Source organism: Salmo salar, chromosome ssa21 (genome assembly GCF_905237065.1).
Source record: "Salmo salar chromosome ssa21, Ssal_v3.1, whole genome shotgun sequence".
Classification (NCBI taxonomy): domain Eukaryota; kingdom Metazoa; phylum Chordata; class Actinopteri; order Salmoniformes; family Salmonidae; genus Salmo; species Salmo salar.
The window spans coordinates 18,867,940-18,889,782 of NC_059462.1; the positions used below are offsets into that span (position 1 = coordinate 18,867,940).

The 21,843-nt window shown below is 41.7% G+C and overlaps 1 protein-coding gene across 3 annotated transcripts in view; it reads left to right on the forward strand.

Annotated features, from left to right (window-relative positions):
* LOC106581895 (interferon alpha/beta receptor 1a) overlaps nt 1-21,843 on the forward strand; it is a 46,990-nt gene that overhangs the window by 23,955 nt on the left and 1,192 nt on the right. Inside the window, exons 4-10 of one of the 3 annotated variants that reach the window (XM_014164331.2) lie at nt 837-997; nt 3,112-3,265; nt 3,501-3,655; nt 4,097-4,441; nt 14,760-14,886; nt 15,049-15,227; nt 15,644-15,801. In XM_014164331.2, the coding sequence (XP_014019806.2) occupies nt 837-997; nt 3,112-3,265; nt 3,501-3,655; nt 4,097-4,441; nt 14,760-14,792 (848 nt within the window). In that variant the 3' untranslated portion in view covers nt 14,793-14,886; nt 15,049-15,227; nt 15,644-15,801. Of the gene's footprint in view, nt 1-836; nt 998-3,111; nt 3,266-3,500; nt 3,656-4,096; nt 4,442-13,893; nt 14,187-14,759; nt 14,887-15,048; nt 15,228-15,643; nt 15,802-21,687; nt 21,833-21,843 lie in introns of those variants that run through there. The other 2 variants (XM_014164333.2, XM_014164332.2) reach the window with 2 other exon arrangements.

Below are 21,843 nucleotides of genomic sequence, written 5' to 3' on the forward strand. Positions count from 1 at the left end.
GAGTCCACATCACCAACGAACTATCATGGTCCAAAAACACCAAGACAATCGTGAAGAGGGCACAACAACAACCTTTCCCCCTCAGGAGACTGAAAAGATTTTGCATGGGTCCTCAGATCCTCAAAAAGTTCTACAGCTGCACCATCGAGAGCATCCTGACCGGTTGCATCACCATCTTGTATGGCAACTGTTTAGCATCTGACCGTAAGGCGCTACAGAGGGTAGTACATATGGCCCAGTACGTCACTGGGGCCAAGCTTCCTGCCATCCAGGACCTATATACTAGGCAGTGTCAGAGGAAAGCCCCAAAAATTGTCAGACTCCAGTCACCCAAGTCATAGACAGTTCTCTCTGCTACAACACGGCAAGCGGTACTGGAGCCTGGACTAATTAACAGCTTCTACCCCCAAGCCATAAGACTGCTGAACAATTAATCAAATGGCCACCCGGACTATTTACACCCCCCCCATTGCTACTCACTATTTTATCTATGCATAGTCACTTTACCCCTACCTACATGTACAAATTACCTCTACTAACCTGTATCCCCGCTCATTGACTTGTTACTTTTTTTTAAGGGCTTGTAAGTAAGCATTTCACAGTAAGGTCTACACTTGTTGTATTCGGTACATGTGACAAAGTTTGATTTGAATGAGTAGGTGTGTCCAAACTTTTGACTGGTACTGTACGTAGACACCCTAACACACAACTAGCACAGGAAGACCGCTATCGATCACCAATAATCGTTCTCTGGAGTTGGCTCGGCTGGATTCTGACTTGATGACTACTGAGAGTTTATTTATGCTTCTTATTTTTCTGTTCTTCCCCCTGTCTAGCTGCTTTGGGCCCACCGTCCAGGGTGGAGCTGGCTCCTGTGGGGAACCTGCTGGACGTGACCATCTCTGACCCCCTGACCAGCACCCAGGGCTCCATGAAGGAACACATCCTCTCCCTGTCCTACCACATCCTGTACTGGAGCCTGTCCGATGACCCTCGGGTACTGTCTTTTCTTTACTAGCACTGACAGCTACTTTATTGGTGGAAAATGTACTGTCTGTGATATGTGGTGGCTCACCTAGCTACCTTAAAATGGATGTACTAAGTCACTTCTTCTAAATGACAAAAATGTAAATGTTTACTTTTTTTGGTTTCTAGCTGAAACTAGGACAGATTGATTATTTTTCTGGAACAACTAGAAATGCTCAGAGAGAAGTTTTAAAAATATCTTTGTTTCTCCAGCTCACACTTCCCTTTTCTATGGTCCCTTAAGGCACCTGGGCCTCCCCTCAGTAACCCTGTGACTGCTATAAAACCCCACACACCAGAAGCCACAACATGTAACACTCTAAACCAAAACCTTAAAAAGAACACACCTGTGTTCCAACTCTGGTTTTCTATGCAGGGTTTCTATGTAGGTTTTCTATGTAACACAACACAATAATGCCCCTTTCAGACGTATGGAATGTGGCTCCTTGAAAGCACTACGGCATGTATGTTTGTCTGAAAGGGTACATTACGGCTTTTTAAATGCCGCAACAAAACCTTTTCTGGAGGTAGTTTCGAAGCGCCACTGAACAGGCATTTAACTTGTCTGTTAAGGAATGCCGGGACTAACATCCATTTCTAGGCAACCAGAACTGTCAATCAAATGATCATCAGCATCATCTGGATATGTGTGCAACAAAAGTTCAACATTCACCTTCTGCTACCATTTCTGTCAAGCCGTCTACACATAGTTTGACGCGTATGTTCGATAAATCCAACGTATGCACCACACAGAACGCACTGCAACTGCCTCTGCAACTCAATGCTGCGAGGCAAACGCAGTGTTCCATTGGAAATGAATGTACTTCTGGTGTACCAAAATGCAATGATGCTGTTGGTGTGGTCGAGGCGTAAGAAAAGTTCTTTGAAGTTCATAAAATATACATTTTGTAGGAAAATAAGAAATCTACCCTACGATAAAAACAACAGCACATCAATCGGCAACATTTATTGTTTTCAGGTAAACAATACCAAATATTCTATGCTGGAGCAGAATTCTACTGTCTGAAAAGGTACATCAGGTTATCAATTGTTGCTATCGACCTGTTACTGTAGTGGCATCCTATGTAAGGGACTGTGCACTTGAGGTGTGTGGCCACTTGGAAACACCAGTTGGACCTCTCACTCAAACCCTTGTAATTTGTTTGTCTTATGTTGCACCTACCTCACATTTTCCAGGAATATTGGCCCAGCGTGGTCCGGGTTAGGGGAGGGTTTGGCCGGGGGGGCTTTACTTGGCTCCTCGACGTTATAGCGACTCCTTGTGGCGGGCTGGGCGCTTGCAGGCTGACTTCGGTCATCAGTTGAACGGTGTTTCCTCCGACACATTGGTGCAGTGGGTGTTTAGAAGCGCGGTTTGGCGGGTCATGTTTCGGAGGACGCATGACTCGACCTTCGCCTCTCCCGAGCCCGTTGGGGAGTTGCAGCGATGAGACAAGATCGCAATTGGATATCACGAAATTGGGGAGGAAAAAGGGGGTAAAAAGAAAAATGTATATGAAGAAATAAAAATATATCAAGTGTAATGTTAGGATTCAGTCTTGTCAGGTGTACTGTTGTGTACTCATGGTTATGCATATACTTTTCATATTTCTTCTGTAAGATTTCAATTTAGCCCTATCCACGTAGGACAATCCCCACGAGTGTGAAGGGTTGAATATAAAAAAAGCGTATTTATTGTAAAAAGTAAAGCCAACACGTTTCAGGTTTTGGCCACCTTCAGGGTTTTTATTCTGTCCGATATCGGACAGGGCATTCAAATGCGCATCAGATTGAATGCAAAGCTCTTATTACATATTCTCTGTAACTCCCCCAGGGCTTCAACATCAATAGTATCTGCTCTTCTGCAGCCATTCCACTTACTTGATATAATCCAGTACTAGCACAGATGGTTCATGTGAAGAAGGGCTTGGTGATCAGTTCACCAGTGGAATCAACTGTGCTAGTACTGCATTACATCAAGTAAGTGGAATGGCTCGAGGTACTCCAGAGAGGTTTGGGAAACACAGCCCTATCTTATTTCATTTTGCAAAAACCTCTTTTAACATGTTTTTATTGTTTGAACAGGGTCTGAAACCTAATTTGGTGAACTCTAGCAACAACCTGGTGACGCTGCCTGAGCTGGAGGCCTGGACGTGGTACTGTGTCAGGGTTCAGTCTCGCTACGACTACTACAACAAGACAAGCGGCTACACAGAACCCCAGTGCATGCAGACAGAAGGTAAAGACTTTGAGATTGGTTTCGAAATAGCATGACGTGTGTGTGTGTGTGTGTGTGTGTGTGTGTGTGTGTGTGTGTGTGTGTGTGTGTGTGTGTAACCTACCTGTATCTGTGTGAGTAAGTATACTGTATTTTTTTTGTATCTATTTTTTTTTTTACATGAGTATTTACATACTAATGAGGGCACTGTAATGTAGTGTGAAGGACACTTATGTGTGATTGTCTTCATCCACAGGTGACACCCAGAGGTGGCAGATCTTCCTGTACTTCCTGGTCTCCCTGGTAGCATGTTTCCTGCTGGTGCTGCTGGCCTACACCTTCTTTAGGTTCTACAGAGTCCTCAAACACACCTTCTACCCCACCATCCAGCTGCCTGCATACATCCAGGAGGTAGGCTGTACATGGGCTAACGAGCACACACATCCTATGAAATTGTATTTGTCACATGCGCCGAATACAACAAGTGTAGACCTTACCGTGAAATGCTTACTTACAAGCCCTTAACCAACAATGCAGTTTTAAGAAAATAGAGTTAAACAAAACTGACTAAATAAAATAAAGTAACACAATAACAATAACGAAGCTATATACAGGGGGTATCGGTACCGAGTCAATGTGCGGGGATACAGGTTAGTCAAGGTAAATTGTACATGTAGGTAGGGGTAAAGTGACTATACATGTATAATAAACAGCGAGTAGCAGCAGGCCTCACAGTGGCTAGCATGTAAACAAGAGTAATATCTAGGTGTCTGTGGGTGGGTGTGTGTCTTGGGGGGGTTTGGATAAATTGAGTAATCGTATGCTGCTCCCTCTTTCTCCCCCCACCACCAGTACCTCTGTGATTCGTCCCTCGGCTCTGAAATGCCCATTCTCTTCACTCCTGAGTCGGAGCTGTGCTGTGATAATCTGAGCGTGTACGCTGAGGTGGTGCTGCCAGAGATCCACATCCCTCCTCCCTTCACAGCTCCCCCCTCAGGGCTGCAGCATGACAGCAGCAGGCATAGCCGCCAGGGCAGTGAAGGCAGCGGGGACTCTGGGGTCTACTCCACAGAGGGAGGCTCCGGCCAGCAGGGTTCTAGTGGTCGGGGTGAGCCAATCAGGAGAGACAAGGAAGTGGAGAAGGTCAAGCTGGAGGAGATGGGGAAAGAGCCTGGAGACGAAGGAGTTCCGGATGAGGTGATTGTGGATGTGTGCGTCTGAGGAGAGATGGAGAGAGCGAGAGGAGAGCTTGGTGGAAAGACCGTAGGTGATGGTTGAAGAATTGTAGTAGGGAAAGGAGGAGGGTCATACAGAATGTTCTCCGAAGTCTCAGTCTTTCTATCCCTCCTCAAAGGACACTTTAAAGTTGATGACATCTCGCAGATTAAAAGACACATCTCAAAAGTAAGGGTGTAATGGTGAACGTATTCATACCGACTCGTTCGGTATGGGGGACCTCTGTTCAGTCCGCACTGTGAACCCAGATTAAAACATAAACAATTTTACTGTACCAGTCAAACTTATGGCCACCTACTCATTCCAGGATTTTTCTTTATTTTTACTATTTTCTAAATTGTAGAATAATACTGAAGAAATCCAAACTATGAAATAACATACATGGGATCATTAGTATCCAAAAATGTGTTAAACAAATCAAAGTATATATTTTAGATTCTTCAAAGTAGCAACTCTTTGCCTTGATGACAGCTTTGCACACTCTTGGCATCCCTCTCAACCAGATTCATGAGGTACCGTAATTTCCGGACTATTAAGCGCACCTGAATATAAGGCACACCCACTGAATTTTTTTTAAATTATTATTTTGAACATAAATAAGCCGCACATGTCTATAAGCCGCAGGTGCCTACCGGTAAATTGAAACAAATGAACTTTACACAGGCTTTAACGAAACACGGCTTGTAAAAAAAAAAAAAAAAAAAATTGCAGTAAACAGTAGCCTACCAAGAAAGTCATTGGTCACTATCTTCCTCCTCCTGTGCACTGAAACCATCTCCTTCGGTGTCGGAGTTGAATAGCCTCAGAATTGCTTCATCCGATATTGGATCGTTTTCATTGTCGCTCTCATCACTTTCATCCGGAGGCAAATCCCCCACTGAGCCCTCTTCAACACGCAGCAGTCCAGCGTTTCGAAACCCGTTGATGATAGTGGATTTTTTGACAATGCTCCACGCTGTCAGGACCCACAAATTTGAAAGCGGGAAAAATCCATATATTAGCCACGTCATTGTTTAACCTGTCTGGGCCAGACGCTTGCGTCCCACCCTAATCAACAGCCAGTGGAATCGCGTTGCGTGAAATGCAAAACCTCATAAATGCTATAACTTAAATTTCTCAAACATATGACTATTTTACACCGTTTTATAGATACACCTCTCCTGAATCGAACCACGTTGTCCGATTTCAAAAAGGCTTTACAGCAAAAGCAAAACATTAGATTATGTTAGGAGAGAACCCAGACAGAAATAATCACACAGCCATTTTCAATGCAACTAGATGCATCACAAATACCCAAAACACAGCTAAATGAAGCACTAACCTTTGACAATCTTCATCAGATGACAATCCTAGGACATCATGTTACACAATACATGCATTTTTTGTTCGATAAAGTTCATATTTATATATAAAAACAACATTTTACATCGGCGCTGAGTAGGACTTGTCGTCACGAATGTACAAAAAATATATATTTAAGTTCGTTCAAACATGTCAAACGTTGTATAACATAAATCTTTAGGGCCTTTTTCAACCAGAGCTTCAATAATATTCCATGGGGACGTTTGCATTGTCTTTCGAAAGGGGAGGGTAGCCATGGGCGGCCGCGTCATAATGGTAAATGGCCCTCCACCTGTGACCACTTTCCACAGCCTCTCTTTCAGTCAGTTTTGATAGTAGGAGACTCAAACCACTTTGTAAAGACTGGGGACATCTAGTGGAAGCCTTAGGAAGTGCTAAATGATTCATAAGCCCCTGTGTGTTTCAATGGCAAATGTTTGAAGCGATATCCACACATCAGATTTCAGTTTCCTGTCAGGATTTGTCTCAGGGTTTTGACTGCCATATGAGTTCTGTTATACTCAGACACCATTCAAACAGTTTTAGAAACTTTAGGGTGTTTTCTATCCAAATCAAACAATTATATGCATATTCTAGTTACTGGGCAGGAGTAGTAACCAGATTAAATCGGGTACGTTTTTTTATCTGGCCGTGCAAATACTGCCCCCTATCCCCAACAGGTTTTAAGCCGCCAAGTTCAAAGCGTGGGAAAAAAGTTGCGGCTTATAGTCCGGAATTTACGGTAGTCACCTGGAATGCATTTCAATTAACAGGTGTGCCTTAACTTCTTATGGCTGAAATCCCGTTAACGGGATCGGGATCCGGTTTAACCTCTCTAGGGTATGTGGGACGAAATCGTCCCACCTACGTAACAGCCAGTGTAATCCCGTGGCGCGTTATTCAAAAACCTCAAAAATGCAAAAATTTCAATTTTTCAAACATATGACTATTTTACACCATTTTAAAGACAAGACTCGTTAATCTAACCACACTGTCCGATTTCAAAAAGGCTTTACAACGAAAGCAAAACGTTAGATTATGTCAGCAGAGTACCCAGCCAGAAATAATCAGACACCCATTTTTCAAGCTAGCATATAATGTCACATAAACCCAAACCACAGCTAAATGCAGCACTAACCTTTGATGATCTTCATCAGATGACAACCCTAGGACATTATGCTATACAATACATGCATGTTTTGTTCAATCAAGTTCATATTTATATCAAAAAACAGCTTTTTACATTAGCATGTGAAAAGCATGTGACTAGCATTCCCACCGAACACTGCCGGTGAATTTACTAAATTACTCACGATAAACGTTCACAAAAAGCATAACAATTATTTTAAGAATTATAGATACAGAACTCCTCTATGCACTCGATATGTCCGATTTTAAAATAGCTTTTCGGTGAAAGCACATTTTGCAATATTCTCAGTAGATAGCCCGGCATCACAGGGCTAGCTATTTAGACACCCAGCAAGTTTAGCACTCACCAAAGTCAGATTTACTATAAGAAAAATGTTATTACCTTTGCTGTCTTCGTCAGAATGCACTCCCAGGACTTCTACTTCAATAACAAATGTTGGTTTGGTTCAAAATAATCCATAGTTATATCCAAACAGCGGCGTTTTGTTCGTGCGTTCAAGACACTATCCGAAAGGGTAAATAAGGGTGACGAGCATGGCGCAATTCGCGACAAAAAAATTCTAAATATTCCATTACCGTACTTCGAAGCATGTCAACCGCTGTTTAAAATCAATTTTTATGCAATTTTCCTCATAAAAAAGCGATAATATTCCGACCGGGAATCTGCGTTTAGGTAAACAGACGAAAGGAAATAAAGCACGGGGTCGACTCGTGCACGCGCCTAAGCCCATAGTACTCTGATCGGCCACTTGCCAAAAGCGATAATGTGTTTCAGCCAGAGGCTGCCTCGATATCGTTCAGCTTTTTCCCGGGCTCTGAGAGCCTATGGGAGCCGTAGGAAGTGTCACGTTAGAGCAAAGATCCTCAGTCTTCAATAAAAAGAGCCAAGATGAAACACAACTTGTCAAACAGGCCACTTCCTGCATGGAATCTTCTCAGGTTTTGGCCTGCCATTTGAGTTCTGTTATACTCACAGACACCATTCAAACAGTTTTAGAAACTTTAGGGTGTTTTCTATCCAAAGCCAATAATTATATGCATATTCTAGTTACTGGGCAGGAGTAGTAACCAGATTAAATCGGGTACGTTTTTTATCCGGCTGTGTCAATACTGCCCCCTAGCCCTAACAGGTTAATGGCAGAGCGCCAAATTCAAAGATTATTAAAAATATTTAACTTTAATACATTCACAAGTGCAATACACCAAATTGAAGCTGAACATCTTGTATTTCTAGCCACCGTGTCAGATTTCAACAAGGCTTTACGGCGAAAGCAAATTACGCTATAATCTGAGGATAGCACCCCAACAAACAAACACTGAAAATCATATTTCATCCCGCCAGGCGCGACACAAAACTCAGAAATAACATATAATTCATGCCTTACCTTTGACGAGCTTCTTCTGTTGGCACTCCAATATGTCCCATAAATATCACAAATGGTCCTTATATATCCAAAATGTCTATTTATTTGGCGCATTTGATCCAGAAAAACACCAGTTCCAACTTGCGCAACATGACTACAAAATCTCTAAGTTACCTGTAATCTTTGACAATTTTCAGCAAACAACTTTCCTAATACAACTTTAGGTATTTTTTAACGTAAATAATCGATAAAATTTAAGACGGGATAAACTGTGTTCAATACCGGAGGAAAACAAAGTGGAGCGTGCTTTCAGGTCGCACGCCTCTATCAAAAAGTACACTTCCCTCAAGCCTCATTCTGAGCAGGGCTACTTCTTCATTACACAAAGGAAAAACATCAACCAATTTCTAAAGACTGTTGACATCCAGTGGAAGCGATAGGAACTACAAGCAACTCGCTTAGAATTCCAGATTCTCAATGAAAACCCATGGAAGAGAGAGTGACCTAAAAAAAAAAGAAATTCCTGGATGGTTTGTCCTCGGGGTTTCGCCTGCCAAATACGTTCTGTTATACTCACAGACATCATTCAAACAGTTTTAGAAACTTCAGAACGTTTTCTATCCAAATCGACCAATTATATGCATATCCTAGCTTCTGAGCCTGAATAGCATGGAGTATACTTTGGGCACACTTTTCATCCGGACGTGAAAATAGCGCCCTCAAGCCATAAGAAGTTAAGTTAATTTGTGGAATTCCTTTCCTTCTTAATGTGTTTGAGCCAATCAGTTGTGTTGTGACAAGGTAGGGGTGGTATACAGAAGATAGCCCTATTTGGTAAAAGACCAAGTCCATATTATGGCAAGAACAGCTCAAATAAGCGAAGACAAACGACAGTCCATCATTACTTTAAGACATGAAGGTCAGTCAATCCGGAAAATGACGACAACTTTGAAAGTTTCTTCAATTGAAGTCGCAAAAACCATCAAGCGCTATGATGAAACCAGCTCTCATGAGGACCGCCACAGGAAAGGAAGACCCAGAGTTACCGCTGCTGCAGAAATTGCTACCCAAATAAATGCTTCAGAGTTCAAGTAACAGACACATCTCAACATCAACTGTTCAGAGGAGACTGCGTGAATCAGGCCTTCATGGTTGAATTGCTGCAAAGAAACCACTACTGAAGGACACCAATGATAAGAAGAGACTTGCTTGGGCCAAGAAACACGAGCATTGCACATTAGACCATGTGGAAATCTGTCCTTTGGTCTGAGGAGTCCAAATTTAAGATTTTTGGTTCCAAACGATGTGTCTTTGAGGCGGAGAGTAGGTGAATGGATGATCGCATGTGTAGTTCCCACCGTAAAGCATTGAGGAGAAGGTGTGATGGTGTGGGGGTGCTTTGCTGGTGACACCGTCTGTGATTTATTTAGAATTCAAGGCACACTTAACCAGCATGGCTACAACAGCATTCTGCAGCGATACGCCATCCCATCGGTTTGCACTTAGTGGGACTATCATTCATTTTTCAACATGACAATGACCCAAAACACACCTCCAGGCTGTGTAAGGGCTATTTGACCAAGAAGGAGAGTGATGGAATGCTGCATCAGATGACTTGGCCTCCACAGTCACCCGACCTCAACCCAATTGAGATGGTTTCAGATTAGTTGGACCGCAGAGTGAAGGAAAAGCAGCCAAGTGCTCAGCATATGTGGGAACTCCTTCAAGACTGTTGAAAAAGCATTTCTCATGAAGGTGGTTGAGAATGCCAAGAATGTGCAAAGCTGTCATCAAGGCAAAGGGTGGCTACTTAGAATATCAAATATTTTGATTTAACACTTGTTTGGTTACTACTTGATTCCATATCTGTTATTTCATAGTTTTTATTCTACAATGTAGAAAATAGTAAAAATCAAGAAATCCTGGAATGAGTAGGTGTGTTCAAACTTTTGACTGGTACTGTACGTGGATATCTCACTAGGCCTATAGGCTACATCTACACTGCATTGTATGCCTCTTGGGTAAATCTGAGCAACAACAAAAAAAAAACATTTCAGGCTATCCTGTTAAAACAACTAGAGACTATAGAATGTGCACGTTGTAATTACAATTTGAATCTTAATTGACGGATTTCTAACTGTCCTTTTTGTGAGGCACAGCTAGGAAATAGTTCTGTCCAATGGCGAGTGGTGGGATCGATAAACCAGGAGGATTCTCCATCACCAGTTTGGGAACATTTTGGCTTCCCAGTAAGATTATTGCGGGGATGGACACAGAGTATGTTGCCAGTGCTGAAAGAGAATAGCCTATGCAGCTGCCAACACCTCAAACATGTTGACACAGTTACGCCGACATCCACCCCAGTATTCCTACCACCAGAACAAGACGGCAACGCAAAAAAACAACGCAACTTCGTCTCCCCACTGCATTCAAGCAGCCCTTCGCAGCTGATTCTGACCGGGCCAAAATAAATAAATGACAAGCGCGATAGGTATGTTTATTGCCATGGAAACGCGCCCATTCTCGGTGGTTGAGAAGAATAAGGCGTTTCAGCACTTCCTGAAAGTGCTTGAGCCACGTTACGAACTTCACCCACTCGCACCCATTTCAGCAGATGGGTAGTACCCACTCTATATAAGCAAGCTGAAACAGAAGTTGTCAATAAATAGGCCAATGCACCCTGTGTTGTGCTTACTACAGATGGCTACGGAGAGCTACTTAAGTGACAGCCCTTCACATTACCCTCAACTGGGAAATGAAAAGTACCGCGCTACAGACATGCCCCCTTTATGAGAGTCACACAAGTGCACATATTTTTCTCTTTGTAAGAAAACCTTATAGCATAGGCTTATACAATGTCTGAGCCATGTTTACATGTTGATTTCACACGCATATTGCACTTTATTTTAGTGTTGTTGAGTAATCATGTGTTTTCATTTAAGAAAATACAAAGTGTGGGTATTCCTGATACCCACACTTTGTATTTTCTTAAATAAACAAAAATGAACTACAGTAACTGTTGACATTTTCCCGCTGTACCAAATCCGAACCGTAGCGTGACCCCAAAACTAGGTTCTGTGAACCGTTATACCCCTACTCAAGGTACCATCCATAGCCAACTTGTGACAGGATGGTATGTTATTAATGTGATTCCTGTTTGTCTTTATTCTACCTGTTCACCGTGACAGTTGTGAATTTGTGCCTGGGTTGTTCTGGAAATCCCATGTTGCTCGGTGTTTAAGGGCATAGAAACAATATTAAAGGTGGGAGAGGAAGGAGCATCTATCAGATTAAGAAAATCAACAAGACCCCAGCCCACCTTTCTTTTCTATGGCCATGCTGGAAGAGTGTAGTGGCATGGTGTCGTGAGATGGGCGTGCTCCAAACTACATGTCAGACAGTGCTGGTCACTCCCAATGGCATGCCTTCTTTTTCCAGCAAATTCTGTGACTGTTGGTCCATTGGCATGCATGACTGCTGCTGTTGCAAGATGTTGTGTGTTCCCCTATACTGTAACTAAAGCGGTAATCCCCATTAAAAATAAATGAAGGAATTCATGGGGAAACAGGGTAGCTCGTCAGTTTAAACGGGGTTAAATTTGAACATTTTCAATCACAAGTATGGTGCAGATAGTCAACCTCAAGTTTGTCCAGTCAAGACATCTTCGAAACGAAGCCCATCGTGCATGTTGGTTTTTATGCAAATGTTAAATGCATTAGTTTGTCCTTTTTTATGATTCTTATAGAATCTGAAATCAAGAATAGTGTCATGTTTTCTCTCTGTGACCTCATTTATTTGACTTCCTCTTTGTCATGAAAGGTGCTTTGCTCCAACTGTTGCTGGTTGGACCCCTGAGTCTTAAAGAAGAACTGAATCTCCTTGTGTGTGATTTATTTAAAGGGCTATGTTTATTGATGCATTTGTTCGCTGAGGTGAAAACTCCCCTGTCGAACAAATACCTCCTAGAGGTTTTTCATTATAAATACAACAACATTTTGTCAAAGTTACACAAGTGGAAATGATCAGCGTCACTTAAGTTGATAAAAGTGGCATAAAATATTTCCAACAAATAACCATAATGTATATCAGCTAAAGCCTCAAAACCGAAGCCAATACACATGTGAATTTCCTATGCTTTATTATAACCAGCTACAAACAGCTCTTTGTATTACATGCCTGTACAGTTGAAGTCAGAAGTTTATGTACACCTTAGCCAAATGCATTTAAACTCAATTGAGATTTACAAACTATGGCCATGCTGTCAATGAAGCATGCCAATGTTGAATGTTTTATCATTTTAAGTTTGGAAAGGACACCCTTAATCCCAGACTTGGGACCACACAGCCACTCCACTGAATAGCAGGCTAGTGATTGCTTTGCAATGCTTGCAGTTAGGATTTGCCAGTAGATTGTCGACTTGATTCATAATGATGACTGCTAGCTAAGATTTTGAAAGTATGATGTTGACATGATACGTCCAATCAAAGCTACTTTAGATAAAGTTACGTCAGATCACATACGTGTTGCCAATGACCTCGAGCCTTCTTGGATGGGCACTTCTAATGTAACTCTATGGCAGCACCCAAGGGGCTTGAATTTTAGAGCTTTACCCTACCCTGACTACACCACTCGCGTGGCGTGCACGAGCATTGCAAAATCAATTTAGAAATCTATGTTATTCAATTATTGCACCCACACTGCTCGCGCGCATCAACGAGCGTCTGCGTTGCCAAGGGCTAAAATAGAAGTCCTTTCTATTTCTTTTTATTTTCCCTTTTTTTTTCTCCCCAATTTCGTGATATCCAATTGGTAGTTATAGTCTTGTCTCATCGCTGCAACTCCTGTACGGACTCAGGAGAGGCGAAGGTCGAGACCCATGCATCCTCCTGGAAGGAGGAGAGATGACGACCGTTTTATGTGTGGATTAATTGTCGGAGTAGAGGACCTTGTGCATTTCGGGTAAAATAACAACTCAATGTTTATATCCCAGGACAAATTAGCTAGCAACAGCAAGCTAGCTAAATAGGACAAATTAGCTAGCAAGTGCAAGCTAACTAGCTAAATTGCCATACATGTTTAATGCTTTTCGACCTGTCCCCAAATTAATGTCATTGGTTCAGAGTTTGTTTTGATATTTCAACCTGCGTGTCTTGATCACGTTTGGTGTAGTGTGATAGTGCATTTCGTGTATTGTTTAGAGTTTTGTAGTGCCTTCGCTGGCATGCATCTAAAATAACATGTTTGCCTCACCAAGATTGACATGCTAAAATGGCCACTGAAAGTAGTCCTGGTGAATAGTGTGCACAAAACAATGGTTGTCTTCATTTATATCTTTGGTCATGCTGTACAATACTGAACATGCTGTATTATTGCATCCAAATTGAGTTTCATTCATATTAAAGTAATTAACTCTCACCTCATACGTCTTGCCTAAGTGTTTGATTGCATACTGATTAATTGATGTTGCATGCTGTGAACTTGACCTCTGTTACATTTGTGATTTCACTTTATTATATATTTAAATGAGTATCGGCCAAGTGGGTCATTGAGAATGCGTGCTGCTACTTCCAGACAGTGACTAACTTTTAGCACTGTACTTTTTTGATTTCCTGTGTGTGTGGTTGGTTTCTAGATGAGTTATACTGGGGCAGGAAGTTTCGATCGTGAACACACGCTTCCACGTGCGTAGGGTATAATGAGAACAACACAATGCCGGGTATCCTTGAGAGGTCTTGTCGCCGTGACTGAAGGACCGACGTGGAAATAGAGGGGAGGGAAGCGATCAAGACCAGGGATTTAAGATATGATATTACGCCTATTTGCATGGCAAGTTTTTCTCCTTGCATACACCGGTAAGTCTTTTGATTCAAAATGAAAGCGAAACGACAGACCGCTCCACTCGGCTTATTTTTGCAATGATTGAGCGGTGAATAGACATTTTGATTAAAATAAATCACACCTAAACAAGTGTTACAGGTTAATCTAAAAGCTTGCAATATGAATCGTGTATAGTCATTGTGTATTCTCTGTACTGTACCGATCTTTGCAGATTTAGGATAAGCAGCCACACGGGTTTAAAAATGATGTACATAACAGAATAAAACAAGACGTCTTGGTTTCCTTTTCTTAACATCCTGTGCTACATGTCAGTTAACTGTCTCGTCCAAGCAAAGGTGTGTTATGAGTGGTTCATATCTTGACCACATTAATTCGAATTCTATTCATTTCAGACTCCTTCCACGCCAGCTTTATAATGTCTTAGAGTGATACTGCTCCAGCAGACTAAAAAGTCTCAGTAGGGCTAGACGTTGGTGTAATGTCGTCATTGTCCGCCACCTCTGCTATAACGTTACTATAACATCAAGACTGCTGTGATACTAAAGAACATCTGAATTCTGACATGATTCTGGCGTTGTTTCCCTCAGTGTTTGCTGCACTGCCTATACCTTATAATGTGAGGATGGATGCAGTGAACACTCGATACATTATGATATGGGACCGGAATCACTCCATGGCCAATCACAACATCACGTTCACCGCTCAATACAAATTGTGAGTACCAAGAGCCTTTCTTACTCCAGGACAATAAAAGGTACATATTTATTTCAGTAAAAAATATGTTTACTTTCCATTTTTACTCTGCTTCAAGCATGCTGTCTGGTACTTGAATGAACCCCACCAACAAGCTAGACATTTTTCCTCTCTGTCTCATAGTTCTCATACACAGTCGGACGAGGGGACCTACACAGGGGTGTGTGTCAGGATAACTGAGGAGAGATGCGACTTCTCTAAGGAGCTGGGCTTCAACAATGAATACATACTGAGAGTGAGGGCCGAGGGCAGGGGTCAGATGTCAAACTGGTACTGGCTGAAGTTCATTCCTGATGAACATGGTGAGGCCAACAACATCCGTAACTGGACATGCACACTTTGTGGCTGTGTGCAAGCTTTTGTTTCAGCCCAGCTCCAACACATTTTTTGTAATTTAGCAGATGCTCTTATCCAGGCAAAACTTAGTGGTAGGTGTATACATTTTCATACATTTTCATACTGGTCCACTGTGGGAATTGAACCTACAACCATGGCGTTGCAAGTGCTATGCTCTAACTGACCTACACAGGAATCAAAAACACTCCTGATTCACATTACTGTGGTCTAAAATGTGAGTTTGTTGATAATTTTAATCATGTCTGTAAGTGGAACAATGCTAGCCTACAGACTAAAAACAGCATGTGCTCAAGTGCCATATGTTGTTGTAGTGAAGGCTGTGATGTAGCCATTGACAGCAGTGTTTGTTCCTGTGTTACAGCGGCCCTAGGCCCCCCGTCCAATGTGACGTTCGATCCAGGGGACGCCATGTTAACAGTGAGCTTCAGGGAGCCAATGGCGGAGGACAACACCCCCATGAGCTCTATGTTGGTCATGTCCTTCAGTCTGCAGTATTGGGAGAAACATTCACCCAGCAAGGTCAGGACTCACTTCAACAGCCAGGCTTTTATGGTTAAGTAGTAGTGATGATTCACAAGTAGAGTGATGGTAGGAGTTTTGTTAAGATGGGAATAAACGGCAAACCGCAGTGAACAGCTCTTTCGGAAGCACCGGCGGAGTGCCAGACAAATGTCATCTCATGTGCACAAGCAAATAACGCCACTCCACTGACCTTTCTCATAACATAATATCCTCCAAACCAGTTATAAAACAAACTGTGCTGTCCTTTCTTTGAAGTCTAGCAGCTGGATATGCTGTGATAAGAGACCGGGGGGGTGTGGTGTAACATGTTCTCTGTCTAAAAGGGACGCACTGCATTGCCTTTTCAAAGGTTTCCAGATCAAACAAGTTTTTGGTATATTTGAAGCCTGCAAAGATGAAGAAAAGGTTTCCATTTCTTCTTTGTTCACTCTTCAATGCCTATCCTCAAGTGACTCACTTGTGTTATTGTCCCCTGTTGTGTGGTTGGGCCATGTGACCCAGAAAAGCACGAGAAGGGCAGGAAACAGGAAGTGAAGGAGCTTTAGTGGTTTTCTCTCTTAATCCATCTGTTACATACATACTGTCGTGTCTTTACTATGGATTACATTATATATGACATGCTATTTTATCAAATCAATTCTCTAATATTACCTGATTAAACTAATCATGTAAATGTAATTAACTAGGAAGTCGGGGCACCACGAAAGAATGTTTATAGAGCTGTTATCTTCCAAATAAACTCTAACAGATCTTTAAATCTTTTATTTCAATAGCAGTCAAGTATTAATCGTCACCTTATTCAGTCTCATCTGAACGTCGTAAAATTCTTGGTTATCTTCACGAACCCTGGCTAACAAGTTGAATCAGCAATACAAAATTTGGTTGAATTATTTATTTACTAATACCTAAATAATCACACAGGATGGATCATACATTGATTACTAAATATATCATAAAAGAAAACGTCCCTAGCGTACAAAACCGATATGACGGCTGGTTACACAAAGAAAGGGGGTTGGGTTTGAATGAAAGAGCGGGAAGACTGAGGAACAAAAGGATTGTGTCTCTATCGGACCTTATGAAGCTATGCTATCGTAAATACAGAATGTTATGCATTCTAAATAACCGCCCATTTGAAAAAGGAAAATGCAAGAAATATATTTACTCTGAGCTGCGCTTCGATAGATTGTTCGAAGATGGAAGGCTGGGTTGCCCAGCAGAGATCTCCCATGTCCTTTGAAGAATACTTCTGGTCGTAGGGCGGATACATTGTAGTCTGTCGTCGTGTGGTAGAACGGATACGTTGTAGTACCCTGTCATTCTGAAGAGAATGTCTGTCCTTTCCTAGGCCACGCACGTTTACAGCTGCTGATGATAACTCGACTTCTTGGATGTATCACTTCTTTAGTGAATAAGAGTTCAAAGTTGATACCAAGTTGCCATACTCAGCTCGTGCTGTATTCTGGCTGGTATAGTCAAAATGTATCCTTCCAGCGTGGTGAATGTCACCTCCACATCGAAATTGTGGGGTGGGAGGGGGGAGGGGTTGGGAGGCATGATCTACACCCAGAAAGGTCCACGTCATGAATGTTGGAATCGGCTAAACTTTGAACATTGAGATATTAACCTCTTGGGGCTAGGTGGGACGCTAGCGTGCCACCCGTGGTGCACTCCATCAACAGCAGGTGCATTTCAAGAGCGGCAAATTTGAATCCAAATAAATGTCAAAATTCAAATTTTTCAAACATACAACTATTTTACACCATTTGAAAGATAAACATCTCCTTAATCTAACCACGTTTTACGATTTCAAAAAGGTTTTACGGCGAAAGCATAAATTTAGAGTATGTTAGGACAGTACATTTACAAGAGTTGTGTGTAATGTTTTGTCAAGTCAAAGACAGGGTCACCAAAACCATAAAACCAGCTAAAATGATGCACTAACCTTTTACAATCTCCATCAGATGACACTCCTAGGACATTATGTTAGACAATGCATGCATTTTTAGTTCTATCAAGTTCATATTTATATCCAAAAACAGCGTTTTACTATGGCATTGATGTTGAGGAAATCGTTTCCCTCCAATAACCGGCAGTCAAGTCAGCGTCACAAATTAAATAATTAAAATTAGAAAACATTGGTAAAATATTATATTGTCATTTAAAGAATTATAGATTTACATCTCTTGAACGCAATCAACTTGCCAGATTTAAAAATAACCTTACTGGGAAATCACACTTTGCAATAATCTGAGCACTGCGCCCAGAAAAATACGCGTTGCGATACAGACTAGACGTCATGTTGGGGAGATCTAAAATCGAAAATACTATGTAAATAATCCATTACCTTTGATTCTCTTCATCAGATGTCACTTCCAGGTATCACAGGTCCATAACGAATGTAGTTTTGTTCAAAAAAGCTAATCATTTATGTCCAAAAATCTCCGTCTTGTTAGCACATGATCTAAGCCAGCCGGACTTCTCGTCATGAACGAGGGGAAAAAATATATTTCCGTTCGTTCAAACATGTCAAACGTTGTATAGCATAAATCATTAGGGCCTTTTTAACCAGAACATGAATAATATTCAAGGTGGACGAATGCATACTCTTTTATAACGTATTGGAACGAGGGTACCCAACATGAACTCGCGCGCCAGGTGTCTAATGGGACATCATCGTTCCATGGCTCTTGTTCGGTCAGATCTCCCTCCAGAAGACTCAAAACACTTTGTAAAGGCTGGTGACATCTAGTGGAAGCAATAGGAAGTGCCAAAATATTCCTAAGCCCCTGTGTTTTTCAATGGGATAGGTTTAAAGTCAATACAACACATCAGGTATCCACTTCCTGTCAGAAAATATCTCAGGGTTTTGCCTGCCAAATGAGTTCTGTTATACTCACAGACACCATTCAAACAGTTTTAGAAACTTTAGAGTGTTTTCTATCCATATATAATAAGTATATGCATATTCTAGTTACTGGGTAGGATTAGTAACCAGATTAAATCGGGTAAAGTTTTTTTATCCAGACGTGCAAATGCTGCCCCCTAGCCCTAACAGGTTAAATAAATGATAACTCAGAAGCATAGAATATAAGGGGTGAAAGAGACTGGGTTTTATGCCAGAAGTTAATGGTTCTCTGTAGAAAGACAGATTGCTTTGGAATGTGTTGGGTGGACGGGAGGAGATCAAAGGATTGCTATAGGGAAGCAGATGGACATCTGTGGATTAGGTGAAGGAGGGGTTGAGGTCAGGAGGTCAGGTCAGATCCCCTGAAGGGAGTAATAAGGGTTTACTACCCTCTTCCTGTGGAACCATAAGATGTAAGGATTGGAGAGAAAGAGTGTCTTAAGTGGGATATATATACCAGTGATTGTGAGAAATGCTTTTTTGTCTGAATACCCTTTGGGAAGAATTAAACTTGGTTAAGCTTCTCTAGTGTCCGTGAGTTATATACTCTGAAAAATAAGACCCTAACATGACAATACATACAGTTGAAGTCGGAAGTTTACATACACTTAGGTTGGAGTCATTAAAACTCGTTTTTCAGCCACTCCACAAATTTCTTGTTAACAAATTATAGTTTTGGCTAGTCAGTTAGGACATCTACTTTGTACATGACACAAGTAATTTTTCCAACAATTGTTTACAGACAGATTATTTCACTTATCCTTCACTGTATCACAATTCTTCTGGCAACTCTGGTCAGAAGTTTACATACACAAAGTTGACTGTGCCTTTAAACAATTGGAGGTGTACCTCAAGGCCTACCTTCAAATTCAGGGCCTCTTTGCTTCATATCATGGGAAAATCAGAAGAAATCAGCCAAGACCTCAGAAAAAAGATTGTAGATCTCCACAAGTCTTGTTCATCCTTGGGAGCAATTTCCAAACGCCTGAAGGTACCACGTTCATCTGTACAAACAATAGTACGCAAGTATAAACACCATGGGACCACGCAGCTGTCATACCGCTCCGGAAGGAGACGCGTTCTGTCTCCTAGAGATGAAAATCTTCCCTGTGGCTCAGTTGGTAGAGCATTATGTTTGCAACGCCAGCATGGTGTGTGCAACGCCAGGGTTTTGGGTTCGATTCCCACGGGGGGCCAGTACAAAAAAAATAAAAAATGCATGAAATGAAATTGTGTATGCATTCACTACTGTAAGTTGCTCTGGATAAGAGCGTCTGCTAAATGACTACAATGTAAACATACTTTGGTGCGAAAAGTGCAAATCATTCCCAGAACAATAGCAAAGGACCTTGTGAAGATGCTGGAGGAAACCGGTACAAAAGTATCTATATCCACAGTAAAACGAGTCCTATATCGACATAACCTGAAAGGCCACTCAACAATGAAGAAGCCACTGCTCCAAAATAGCCATAAAAAAAATCAGAGTACGGTTTGCAACTGCACATGGGGACAAAGATCATACTTTTTGGAGAAATGTCCTCTGGTCGGATGAAACAATAATAGAACTGTTTGGACATAGTGACCATCATTATATTTGGAGGAAAAAGGGGGAGGCTTGCAAGCCGAAGACCACCATCCCAACCGTGAAGCACGGGGGTGGCAGCATCATGTTGTGGGGGTGCTTTGCTGCAGGAGGGACTGGTGCACTTCACAAAATAGATGCCATCATGAGGGAGGAAATTTATGTGGATATATTGAAGCAACATGTCAAGACATCAGTCAGGAAGTTAAAGCTTGGTCGCAAATGGGTCTTCCAAATGGACAATGACCCCAAGCATACTTCCAAAGTTGTCAAAATGGCTTAAGGACAACAAAGTCAAGGTATTGGAGTGGCTATCACAAAGCCTTGACCTCAATCCTGTAGAAAATGTGTGGGCAGAACTGGGAAGGCGTGTGCGAGCAAGAAGGCCTACAAACCTGACTCAGTTACACCAGCTCTGTCAGGAGGAATGGGCCAGAATTCACCCAACTTATTGTGGGAAGCTTGTGGGAGGCTACCCGAAACGTTTGACCCAAGTTCAACAATTTAAAGGCAATGCTACCAAATACTAATTGAGTGTATGTACACTTCCGACCCACTGGGAATGTGATGAAAGAAATAAAATCTGAAATAAATCATTCTCTCTACTATTATTCTGACATTTCACATTCTTAAAATAAAGTGGTTGTCACGTCCTGACCAGTAAAAGGGGTTATTTGTTATTGTAGTTTGGTCAGGGCATGGCAGGGGGTGTTTGTTTTGTGTGTTTCGTTTTTTTTCTTCTGTTATTCTATTTCTATGTGTTTTATCTAGTTTTTCTATTTCTATTTTGGGGTTTTGGAACAACCTCCAATTAGAGGAAGCTGGTTGTCGTTGCCTCTAATTGGAGGCCATATTTAAGTGGGTTAGTTTTCTCTTGTGTTTGTGGGTGGTTCCTAGTATAGTCTGTGCACCTTATTGGGCTGTTTTCGTCGTTTGTTTTGTTCAAGTGTTTTTCTTCAATAAATAAGAAGATGATAAATATACCCGCTGCGTTTTGGTCTACCTACAACGACGCTTGTGACAGTGGTGAACCAAACTGACCTAAAACAGGGACTTTTTACTGGGATTAAATGTCAGGCATTGTGAAAAACTGAGTTTAAATGTATTTGGCTAAGGTGTATGTAAACTTCCGACTTCAACTGTACATACAGTATTTGCCAATTATTACCATATAATAAGCTCCCTCATATTTGATGTATGCTTAAGTCTAGGGTCCTTCAACTTGATTTTGATCTTTGGAGTAGAGACATTTTTTGTTGTTGAGATATCTGAAAAATGTAGAGCTCACTGCTTTATCAATCAATGTCACACCTTTTGTTTTTTCAAACCATTCAATTCAAGTACTCACACTATTCATATGTCTTATTGGTGTGCTTTTGTCTCCATCATACAGAAACAAGAGAGAGTTTTTGACACCACAGAGGGAACACTGTTCCCGCTGAAGCCCTGGACAGAGTACTGCCTGCAGGTCAACGCATTCAGCAAACCGTACAATAAGACCAGCCCATACACGCAGCAACAGTGTGTGAGGACCCTGGGTAAAATTGAG